Raw genomic sequence first — 12,550 nt, 5'->3', positions numbered from 1 at the left:
TTTTATCAGTGAGCAAATCAACAGGCTGAAGGAGGTCAGTAGACTGGGACCTGAATATAAGTGAGTATTGTACATTTGGCTGAGAGTAAGATTCTGCTTATGTTCTGAAAAAGTACGTAGTTAAATTGGTACCTACTGTTCCACTGGTGATCCAAATGCGTTTTTAATGTTCAAAACACAATAAGATCCTGAAATGTTGTCTTCCTCAGGTTCTATGCAGTCACTGCTAGCCTACAACCTTTCTGAATGACAGCTCTAGTAATAACAGCAGTGATAATCATCATTATGATAGAATTCTGAACTCATAGCACTGTTTCTCTAAGTATTTCCAAGTTCAAAGATGTCTTTAATGGTTTGTTGTAGATAATGTGGATGCTTTCTGTATAGTCCGTCTTGGCACAAAACAAATCGCCAAAATACAAGGTAAAATGTTAGAAAAGTACATATTCTGAGATCATCACCATTTTCTCAAGAGAATGTTAGTATGTAATGAATTTAATTCAACTCAAACTTTACTAAATGTCTACTGGGCAGAATTCTTTTTCTTCTAATGCTGCTATACCTTAATTTACTGCCTAATCTCTCTAATGATTTTACTACAACAAAGGAAAGTTATTAAATGTTAATCTGTAAGGGAAAGGTTTAGAGGGATAGAACAGTTAGAGAACTAGCAGATTCTCTCTGAAGTTAGCTGATAAAGGTAATGACTTCAAAACCAATCCCACTTCACAATTTCATCATCACATCCAAATGTTAAACCAGATATAAGACACCAAGAACTGTTTATCATAAAATCATACATTTAAAGCTGAAAGGGGCCTTGTCTGTAAAGCTGAAAGGGAGCTAGTCCATAACTCTCATTTTACAGATCAAGAAACTGAGCCCTGGAGAGATCAAATGACTTTTACAGGGTCATCTAAGTATTTGTAATGATCAGAGTCAGAATTTTAATTCAAGTCCTCTTACAGATCCAAAACATTATTGTTCTGTACACAGCCTATATTTTAACTAAAAGCCAGTTCATGACTTATTTTAAACATTAGACTTAGTATTGCAGTGGTGCTTGTGAGGAATAACTTTGGTAGCTAGGTGGCACAGGTAGCACCTACCTCCCAAGGGAGGTGGTAAGGGTTAAATGAGATTGTATTTGTACAGTGCCTGGCACATAACATAGTACGCACTTGATAGATATTTATTTTTTTACTCCTTTCGTACTAATAATTTCAACAAGCTAATAATCTTAGTTTCACATTGTCAAATTCATTGTCATTTTGTCTTGTTATATCCCCTTCATCCAGAATACCCAGAGATCCCTTTAGTAACTTAAATGCCGCCATCTTCTAATACTCTCCCTCAGCGATCTGCATAATGACATAGTACCTGTCAGCACTATAGCTGCGTGCTTTGACAAGTGTGTGTCTTTATTTTTAGTACCCAGTAAAGTGATGCTGGAGTAAGAGTATTCTTTTCCCTTAAATAGAACTACTCTGAGCTCAACCCTATGGAAAGCTCTGGGTTTATTCAAGAAGCTGCCAGATTGTTTACTCTTAAACTTTTTAAAGCTATCTCATGAATATTCGTTTCTGTACCCAATGTTAGATAAACATCTTAATCATTTTTGTCAACTGAATCTTTCAAATCTTTGACCCAAATCATCAGTCACGTAATTTTTCGCCAAGCCTGCATGCATGGTCAGAATAATAAGTTCAGCCTATTCTATGAATCATTTTGAAAAGGTGTTTCTTGGCCTTTTAGTCTAAAAACTTCCTCCTTAAAAGACAACCCATATTACCCAACAGCAGATCTGTCATCATACTAAAAAGAATAATGGTAGTGTGAGATTTATTTTCCCCTATTAGAAGAAAATTGATTCATTAGAAATTTCTTTTTTTTTCCTCTTACATCAACTTGTCTCTTTTCTATATCTGTGCCCTGATATAACGATCCAGAGATCAAGGTAATAGAGAAAATTTGTCAGAGGTCAACAGTTTGGGAGATATAGATTAGACAGATCAGATTGTGTAGGGTTTGATAGGAGTGGGCTTGAATAATAATTACACATCACCCCCACATCATATCTGACATGCCTGACACTTTGAGGTATAGTTACGCCAATGGGCACAGACATTGTCCAAGAGCATTGTCAGGACTGGAGATGGCTGTAAAGTAATGAGACTGGTCCCATTGTGCATTGAGGCCAATTGCATTATTTAATTACAAAAATAGTCTCATGTTAACATGGACAGTAGCCCTAAGAATATGCAGGTAGAGATGAGCAGCTTATCTGTTTACTAGTAGTGACTTCACTTGAAAATCAGTGCAGACCTTGGTTTTCTAATGGGTATACCACTGAGAAGTAAGTTTGATGTTAACCTGAGGTTCTTATTTCTCTGGCTATTTGTTGGTGCTTGGAAATTTCCGGTGAAGCTTACATGGTTTTTACTACAAATAATTTATCTCCCATGAACATTTCATCCCAGTGCAATATATTTGTGCTCCAGAGATTAAGAGCAAGTTGAGTTTAGGCCTAGGGAGTAAACATGGTACTTCTCCTAATTTTTCAGGTTCAAATAAAGCAAGAAGACAGAAGAGGAAGTACTGCTTCATGATTATGGGACATACTTTGCAGTTCATTTAGTGACTATAGGATGTTGTGGACTATCTCACTCCCCCCTGAATTAACTCTGGTGATTCCCTTTTACCTCTAAACTCAAATGTAAACCTATCTCTTAGGTATTTAAAACCCTTCACAACTGGGCCCCAACATGTCTTTCCAAGCTCATTATACATTACTCCCCTTCATTCCCTGTAGTCTAGCCAGACTACCTTTCTTGCTGTTCCATATTCCTTCTCCTTAACTTTGCACACACAGTTTCCCATGTTTGGAATAGAAGGCATACCCTCTCCTTACTTCTACTTCTCAGAAGGCCTAGTTTCCTTCACTCCTCAAAGTTAACACAGAAGCTTTGAGATTGGCATCATCTGTAGTATCATCCCACATAGAAATGGCACCTATGGCGTTCAGAACATTTTACTTAAAAAGGAAAACAAAGAATGGTTTATATTGGTAACTTGTTTTAGACCACTTCAGCATGAATGATACTTCCATGGATTGTAAATACTGTAGCCTTGTGTGGTGAGAACTTTTTTATGCATAATATAATCTATTCATAGGCAGCTGTAGCCCATGGAGCATCACAGATGCCCATGGTGATTCCCATATGCAGGAGTCTGTATTTGGATCTTCAAGTTAGCTGACAGATGTGTAAAATTACATACAGCCAGGCTGTTCCCCACAGGCTACATCGCTGAGGATTTTTTATTGTTCTCATAGTCTTTGGAATATATTGCACTACTAAAGCCTGCTCCTGATATTGTAATCCTGGAAGAAAATGCTCTAAACTGGTATGTAAAGTTAAGGTTCACAGATATGCTTAAGACATCCCACTTGCAGGACCTAGCTCATTAATCATATGCTTCATCAGATACTCTTTTTTGAAGGTAATAGATAAGTCAACCTGTAATTATTTGACTTTTTCCCATAACTAAGGTTGGACTTGTGGGCAGCAGGTGAGTTGCTGAGTGACCCGATGTGGACATTAGGGACTTGGTTGCCCCTATTCTTGTATTTCCTGGCGTTTGAGCCAACTTTGCTCTGCATCTGGAGGTCTGGTTCAGCTATTATTCTAAATAAGATCCCTGTGAGACTGACCAGGTGGGCAGCTCCCAGAGCACTGAGAACAAAAGATTGGACTGAATGACCTCTGGGCTTCTCCCATTCTGAGGAAAAATCGGTCTTAACACAGGAGGCCCCAAAGCCTCTTGATCAGTAGACTCTAATCTTTCCCCATTCTGGACCTTTATATGTTTTAAAAGTACCTGTAGCCTCCAGCACATATTGATTCCCCAGTCTCTGAATATTTACGATACATACTGACTATACCATGTAGTTCAGAATTTAATTGTAAGCTGTATTCCTCTCTAATTTTTTTTTTGGATGTAAATTGTTCTTCCTCAAATAGGTCATTTCTTTGAAGACAAAGACCATATTTTGTACTTTGTGTCCTCCTACTTTGCAAGGCATGTACTATATATTTAATAACTTACTTTTAACTTGATTTGCCTTTTGAAGACTCATGTTAGGAAACTTATTTTTTCTTGGCCTATTTTAATATATCACACTTTTGTTTTTATACACATTTTGGCTTTTCTGCCGCTGAAGATTTTGTCCTTTATATTTCTAAAGTCATAATAGTTCTGAGTCATAGCTGAGAGTGCCTGCCTGATTGTAAGATTTGCTTTCCTCCTGGGAGGACTTCATGCCCAAAGATAAAGATATATGAGTCTGCTTACTGTTAACTTGCTGAAGAGAAGAATAATTGACTACAAAAACCCATTGTGTTGATGTTAATTTTCTAAGTCAATTGACTTATTCTTTGGGAGAAAAAAGTACCTTTACAATTAATTTCATTTCCATCTGTGTCTCTTATAACAAATAGAATGGATTGGGAAACATTTGAAGGTAAAGTTCCATCTACTATTAGCATTTTATGTTATTGAACTGGATGATTTTCTTTCTCCAGTCTCCCAGCAGAGTGTAAACTCCTTGGAGGCAGGGACTGTTGGGCTTTCGCATCCCCAATGCAAGAAGAAAGATTATTCAGAATATAACAATAATAGCATTTACGTAAGTGCTCTAAGGTTTAAGCCTTTTGTGTACTTTATATATTTTGATGCTCACAACAATCCTGTGAGGTGGATTGGTACCGCTCTTTTACTCATTTTACAGATAAAGAAACTGAGGTAAGAGGGGCCAGAGTCTGTTCTGCCAGCCCACCTTTTGTAGTAATCTTGAGTGGTTTTCTATTTTCTCCCGCATCAAATAAAAAATCCTCTGGCCTTTAAGGGTCCTTCCTGTCTGATCCCCTTCTGCCTTTCCAGTTTTCATACAACTTACTCATCCCCACTTGCTCTGTAGTCTGGTATCATTGACCCTCCTGGCTATTCCTCCTACAAGACACGCCGTCTTCCAATTCAGTGAATGTACACTGGTTGTCTTCATGCTTCCTCATCTCTGCTTTCTGACTTCCAGGCTTACTTCAAGTCTCAGCTAAAATCTCATCTTCAAGAAGGTCTTTTTTGATCCTCTTCATGTAAATGCTTTCCCTCTGTTGAATATCTCCAACATGTATCTTGTTTGCGCATAGTTGTTTTCATGTTATCTCTGTCATTATATTGTGAGCTCCTTGAGAGCAGGGTTATATAGTTGAGTAACCCAGAGATAGATTCTTTGTCCTTTTCTCTTCAAGACCCATAGTAGATGATATGTTTATCAAATCTGTGGTTCACAGTAAGTTGTAGCTTCTAAAATGCTGAATGGTAGACTGATCTTAAATGATGATCATTAAGTGACAGGCCAAAATGATGAACCCAGTGTAATAATAAGAGTATAAGTTATTTACACATCCAAATAGTAGTTGTGTGTGTGTGTGTGTGTGTGTGTGTGTGTGTGTGTGTGTGTGAGATGGGGGGGGGGGGAGGGAGAGAGCTGAGAATTTTAGTGAGTTGCAAACCCAGTTCAGTCAATAGAAATTGATGTGGTCTAGGGCTATATTAATAGGTAAGAATGCAGAATGAGGGAAGTGATAGTTAAACCATCATCTTCTGTTCAGTCCTTGTCACTGAATTTTCAGAAAGACATTAATAAGCTGGAATGTATCCAAAAGATGGCCACCAGGACAATGTTGGGAACTGGACATCATGGATCATTACTTGAAGGGATTATATATGTTAAAGATATTAATTAAAACTGGAGAAGAGATGAGGCAAAAGATCATTATCATGAACTATGACTAAGTTCATCCTGTAAAAGTGAGATTAGTTTGATTTTTGTTTGGCTCCAGAAAGTAGAGCATGGAACAGTGGGTGAAAGTTGTATAGAGGTAAATTTTGCCTCAGAAGAAAAGGGGGTGGGGAGGAGAAGTTATAGCAACTCTTAACCATCTGAGTTGGCCAAAAGAGTAACATACATACTGCCTTGGTAGACAGTTGCCCATCGCTTGAGGTCTTTAAGTAGCAGCTGGATGATTCAGTCTGTTTATATTTATTAAAAGAGATTTCTACTCAAGTTTCTGGCTGTTCCCGAATATCAGATTTTATGATTCTTTAAAATTGGTTTTCAGGACACCTGAGTTCTACTGCCTGTTCTTCCACTGCTTACAGCTGCACATCTTTAGAAGTCATTTTTTTTGTCTATAAAATGATGATATTGAACTAATTTGTTTTTGAGGCCCCTTCCATTCTGAGGTTTTGTGATTTTCTCTGTTTCTTATAGCACTTACCTTCTGAAGGAACAAGACCTGAAGAATCCTTTCTTTTAGTTTAGTTTTGTGTGTGTGTGTGTGTGTGTGTGTGTGTGTGTGTGTGTGTGTGTGAAATGTAGAAACTCCTTCTTATGTCATGGAATGGTTGCATGTATTTTTTAAATTCCAAAGACCTGAAAGAGTTGTGATTGTAATTATTGACAGAGCTACAATTAAAAACCACCTGAATCCTCAGAATATGCCTGTATGTTTTCAATGTGTTTATTATATACAAGTAACTATTGGATTTTTGATTTATTAGTAATTTTAAATAAATGTTCCAAGAGACAGAAGTAAATCCAGGGTTTTCCTTCGTTTTCCCTGTCTTTTCCCTTCTCTTTTCCCCATTTTCCATGCATTAGCAGGAAAAGCCCTCTGGAAAGGTGGGGTCAAAGGTGTGATAGTAAGAGGGTCTGGCTGGATCTAGCTGGAGACATTCACATTCCCTAGGTCGGTCCAGAACAGGGAATGAATATTTTTTCATTGTTGGCTTCTTCTCTAACCCTCAAACCCAGATAGGTACAAGAAATTACCAGTGGTAGCTTTTTAAAGATTTTTTTCCCTATTGCTATTCATACTGTCTTTGCTATGAGAATTTAGATATTTTAGAGGTATCATGAATTTTTTTTTCAGAATAAAATACAAAAAGCATAAAGGGGTATTTCATTTTTTTTAACCTGTCATTACATTTTCCCTAAGTTAAATGGTGAATTTAGTTCATCAGCTGGCTGCTTTTAAGGAACATTCACTGAATCTTAATTCATTTTTTTAAAAAAAAGTCTTAGCATAAAACATTGTAGAAAGCATAATATACATAGAAGCTATTTTTTTCTTGAATCTCTGTTACATGATTTTTTTTTTTTTGAAAGGAAACTCCTGCAACCTGAAAACTTAATTAGGAATTTTCATAAGATCATAGAATTAAAGCTGGGAAGGACTTTTGAAGCTCTATAGTCTTTACTGTCATCCTACATATGAGAAATCTGAAGCACAGATCAATGACTTGCCTGGTTCTTATACAGAATAGCAGTCTTAAAACACTTTGAAACCCACATCTTCTTGACTTAGAAGTCCAGAGCTCTGTCCACTCTACAGTGCTGACTCTCTCTGCCTTTTCCCACACTAAGTGGGGATATCTCAGGGTTCTGTTTGTTGTTACTGAACCATGACATTCTGTCATTCATTGAGTGCTGTGGATGGTACTTGCTTTTTTATTAAAGCTGTTGTGACGTGATTTCTTTAGGCGCAGCTTAATTTCTTTCACATTCCAGGCCAGTGGATCAGAGCAGAGAAATCTCAGTTCACAGGATGGTAGATTTAGGGCATTAAGAGAGACCTTAGAAGTAATCAAGGAGTGAATAAACTGAGCTCCAGAGAGGTTATATGACTTGCCTTAAATTGCACAGTAAATAGCAGAGCCTTGATTTGCATGTAGGTCCTTTGATGCCATTTCTCCTGCTGACAGAAGGGCTCTGTGTTTTCATAACAGAAAGAGGTTCCTTCCTCATTGACTTATACGCAGTGAGTTAACTATTATCCCTTGGGATTTTGTGGCATTTTGGTAATAGAAGCAAAATGATTGACTCTAAAGGCTTTATTTACCTTTAAGAAAGCCTGTGTTTTGAAACTTTGCTATTTTTTCTTTAAGACTGCCTTGATAAAATTGAATTGACATAATTTCTGGCCTTAAATCATGCAAATCTTCAGTTTCCTTGAAATCAAAAGTATCCTGTGCCATATCAATTAAAGTAAATGTACTCTCAATTAAAGGTGTTAAGGATGAGATTGAAGAGATTAATCCTGTATAAAAGAATGACCTTCAGTAGTCAGATCCAATTAGGTGGTTTTCCAACTATATTTCATTTTGATGGGACAAGTCTATTGCTAACAATCCATCATTGTGATCTTTTCAAAGGAAGAGAATATTTTAGGGTTGGATTCATAAAGCAAAGACTAAACAGCCTTGATAACATGAACAGTAGCTAATTTAAATAGCAGTGTCTAGGTCTGTGTGAATACAAGTTGCATCAGAAAATGTTGATGCTAGAGATGTTTTCTCCTCTAAAATATTAAATAGGGAATTATGTTCATATAAAGAGACAGCTAGGTAGCTCTGCAGATAAAGTGCTGTGTCTGGAGTCAGAAAAACCTGAGTTCAAATCTGGCCTCAGATACTCACTAGGTGTGTGACCCCTGGTCAATTCACTTAACCTCTGTTTGCCTTAATCCACTAGAGTAGGAAATGGCAAACCAGGCCAGTATGCTTACCAATAAAATCCCATGAAAAGTGTAGTCTGCTGCTTCACAGAGTTGAACATGACTAAATGACTAAACCACAAAAATCTTCATATGAAAATGAATTACCTTTTCTTGAAAATAGGCTTAAGTTCACCTACTTTACTCAAAAATTTTACGTGTTCTCTGTCATCCTATAAGTCTTTTTTTCATACCCCCGTATTTATGGGATCCATCAATATATTTCAGTCCTGAAAGTGTTTTATAGTTGTGTACTCTCTCTGAGATTGTTTCCTGAACTACAAAATGAGGGTGTTGGAAAGTGGATCCCTTCCAGAACTAAAGCTATGAGCCCATGAACCTAGTTTGGGAAACACTCAAGTAGAGAAATTACATATCCTAAAGAATAGTTAAATTTTTTTTTTTCACATAGTAAGTGAAATATACTTTTTTTTTGCTTCAGATTTTGTTTTTGTGGGTTTAGGTACTTTGTTCACCAGATGTTCACAATTGGCTTCATTAGTTGCTAGGGACATAAAATGGGCTTCCCTTACCTCAGGTAGGTTCTCAGACAGTAGCCTATGGGAATGTCTACACTGAAACCTTGCCAACTTGATAGGTCCTGCTTGAGTCTACACTGCTCTGTCATAACCTGGGAACCCAGCATTACCTTGACAACAGGATACAGCACCAGTGTAGAGCCTAACTATAGTGAAAGGAAAGTCAGGGTGATCCAAGTACAGCATTATTCAGATATTCCTTCCCTGTAGGTTTTGGTCAGATGATTTAACAGTTCATTGATTTAGTCTAACATATTTTCTTCCTTTAGTAATTGCTGTTTGATCTAGTTTTTCCATTGCAATTTTTCAAATTGTTCTTTTGTTATTAGTACTTTGTTGCATTCATTCATTGTGTCTTCTTATTGGTATGCCCTATAATAGCATATAGTCAAAAAGATTTTTTTCCAAATAGTGTGTGCGTGTGTGTGTACACATACATATTCATGTCTTTACTACTTAATGTTAGCCTAAGTGGAAAAACTCTTGAGGTTTTCAGTGTTATTGTTCCCTTCCCACAATTTTTGGTAGATTTTAAATGGATATTTACTATTCACTTTTCCCCTCCTTTAATCTTTATGAAAATTGCCTGTGTGTTTGTAGCAATTCCCATAACTTCTCAGTGTCCTAGACCATAAGTTGCAGAGCAAGAGCTATTTTTTATTGGTTGAGAGAATTTCCTCATCAGGACTTTCCTTCCTCGGTGAAATCACAGATTTTCCCTCTTTTCCCATAAAAACAGAAGGCTGTAAGCTCATTAGCTGATATGGCCCCTTAAGTATTGGATTATATGAACTTTAGAATTTTCAGTAAGTAATCTCTCATCATAGGGCTTCTTCAGGGGCATCGTTGCTACGTTTTCTTTAGCAACATAATTCATATCTTTAATATTTTTCTCCTTTGTGTGATTATAATATTGGGATTTTGGTGTCGTATAAAGAGCTTCAGATTTAGAAGACTCAGGTTCAAATTCTACCAGTTGTCATTTACCAAAGCTATTGATTTTGCATAAGTGATTCAGCTATTCCAGATTTCAGTCTTTGTATGAGGCTAAAATGAGATGATAAAGGTGAAAGCCAAAGTAAACGGTATTGTAAGTAGAAGCAACTTTTTATGACTATTTTAGAGACAAAGTGCCAAGCTACATTGGTAGAGGGAGTTTCCTCATCTGGAAATTCCCTGTGCCAGTGAAATCATGAATCCAAGTCCTGTTCAATTATTTGAATACATTCCTGCATATTTTTGTTGCTTGTTCATATGTGATTTGATAAAAGAAGACCATGCCTTGGAAATTATGGACAGAATTAAGGGAGCAAATAGCATGTGATTGATTGGGATAAGTGTACCTAAAACAGGGCAGTATAGTAAGATGTTAGGAATTTCAGTTATCAAGTTTGATTTGATGTTACCAATGTGGTGCAAATTTTTGAAAAATAAGTACTATAATTAGTATTGTGAGGTGAATACTACTATTAGGCAAATGCTTTTCAATTCCATAAGTCCTTTCCTTTATTTATGTCTTGATATATACATCTTTGAGTCGAGGGAATACTGTAGCATCGAACCGTAAAATGCTGTTTGCATATTAACATCAACTTGTATAAAAATTGGAATACATTTAGTTTGATTAAGCATCGCTTCATTAGATTTTAATGTGTTCTGTGTAATGTATTTCAGGAACTCCAGAAAGGAACTTAATGACATACGATTTGAGTTTACTCCAGGAAGAGGTAGGTTTTATTGAAATTATTCTTTTATTGCCCAGAAGCACATTTCAGAAATTGATTACTGGTTTGGGGTTAATAAATTATTGTTTCAAAGTTTTTTTCTCCCCAATAAAGGAGTTTTGTATCATTATAGTAATTCTAAACCAAAATCCTTCTGCCCACTTGAGTCTCAGTGGCTCAGTGCTATACTGTACACTGTGTATGTGAACATATATAATAAAATATATGAAACTTTATATATTAACTCACCCCTGGAAATAAGCACTGATAATGTTGGAGTAAAGCTTAAAAGAAAACAGGATGGACCTAATGAGAATTATACAGAAAATCTAATAAGAGCCTAGCAACAGACAGCTACTCTACTGAGAAATAGAACATATTTTGATTTTACCTTCTCTGTTTTGCTTTTATGGAAGTCTGTGCTGTAAGAAATTGATGGAAATTTTTTTTTTTGCTTTAGATGTTACTAATTTGGGTAGCTTCATGTCTATATTTTAGCTGAATAGAATTTTTGTATTCTAGGTAAATTTTGAGTACTATCCAAGCTATCCCAGTTGCTTTACAAAATAAAAATATTTTAGGTGATTATATAAAGTAATGCATTTCAGTCAATGTTTAGGGAATCCCAGAGTCTAAAAGACACCTCAGAGGTCATCTAGTCCAGTTCAGACCTCAGCAGGAGCCTCCTCCTAAAGAAATGACCACCCAGCTTCTCCTTTTGAAGAGCTTCAGGGATAAAACAAAAAACAAACAAAGAAACAAAAACCTTTCTACTTCCCTAGACATCATTGCAGTCTTAATCAGCTCTTACTGTTTGGAATTTTTCCCCTAAATCACGTTGAACTCCATCTCTTTGTAATGTTTACCCATTCTTATGTTAGAGTCAAGTAAAACAAAAGTAATTTCCTTTTTCATATATGATAGTCTTTCATATAGAGGCAACTGTGTACTCTTAAATCTTCTGTTCTTCATATTAAACATCCCCATTTAGAGAAGCAGGGTTTTACTGTGGAAAGGGCAGTATATATCCCCTCATAGCCATGCAAGACAGCTTGTTTGGACATTCCTTGATACCTGCAGTACAAGAGATTGAGTGAGTGACTTGTCCAGGGTCACATCAGTACTCAGTGGAAAAGTAACAACTAATTATCTTCTGACTTTCCAGTTCTAGTGCCCTTTTCACTAAGCCATAATTCCAAGAGCTCTCCTAGATTTGACCCATTGTTCTATCCTATTGAGATCTTTCTGGATCCTAATTCTGTTTTCCGATGTATTTGGCATCACAACTTCGTTCCCCTATGTAGATTTGAAAGCTATGTCACCATCCAAGTAACTGAAAATATCATTGAACTGATTAGAATAAGGATCTGTCCTTGAGTCACTCCTTATGGACTGTCATCCGAGGTTGACCTTGATCACCCTTCTTTAGATTTAGTCATTCAGTAAGTTCCAAATCTGTCTAGCTCTACCATCTCTATCAAGTTCACATCTCTCCATCTTGTCCACCAGGGTATCCTGATTGAATCTTTAAAATACCTTGATAAAATCCAGGTATACTATGCCTCTGACGTTACTTTGATTTACCAGTCTAGTTGCTCTGTTGAAAAAGGAAATGAATTTAGTTTGACATGATCCTTGCTGGCTTCTAATATTTACCTTTTCCCCTTCT

General features: G+C 36.5%; 1 protein-coding gene across 9 annotated transcripts in view; it reads left to right on the top strand.

The window, feature by feature from the left end:
• The window catches only part of STK39 (serine/threonine kinase 39), a 320,433-nt gene that overhangs the window by 246,744 nt on the left and 61,139 nt on the right, over positions 1-12,550 (top strand). For all 9 annotated transcript variants that reach the window (XM_072612215.1, XM_072612214.1, XM_072612213.1 and 6 more), the window contains one exon: positions 10,832-10,884. In XM_072612215.1, coding sequence (XP_072468316.1) covers positions 10,832-10,884 — 53 coding nt within the window. The remainder of the gene's footprint in view (positions 1-10,831; positions 10,885-12,550) is intronic.

The sequence above is a fragment of the Notamacropus eugenii genome, chromosome 5, assembly GCF_028372415.1.
Source record: "Notamacropus eugenii isolate mMacEug1 chromosome 5, mMacEug1.pri_v2, whole genome shotgun sequence".
Classification (NCBI taxonomy): Eukaryota; Metazoa; Chordata; class Mammalia; order Diprotodontia; family Macropodidae; genus Notamacropus; species Notamacropus eugenii.
The sequence above is the reverse complement of the archived record's forward strand: the minus strand, read 5'-3'. Positions and strand labels throughout refer to the sequence as shown.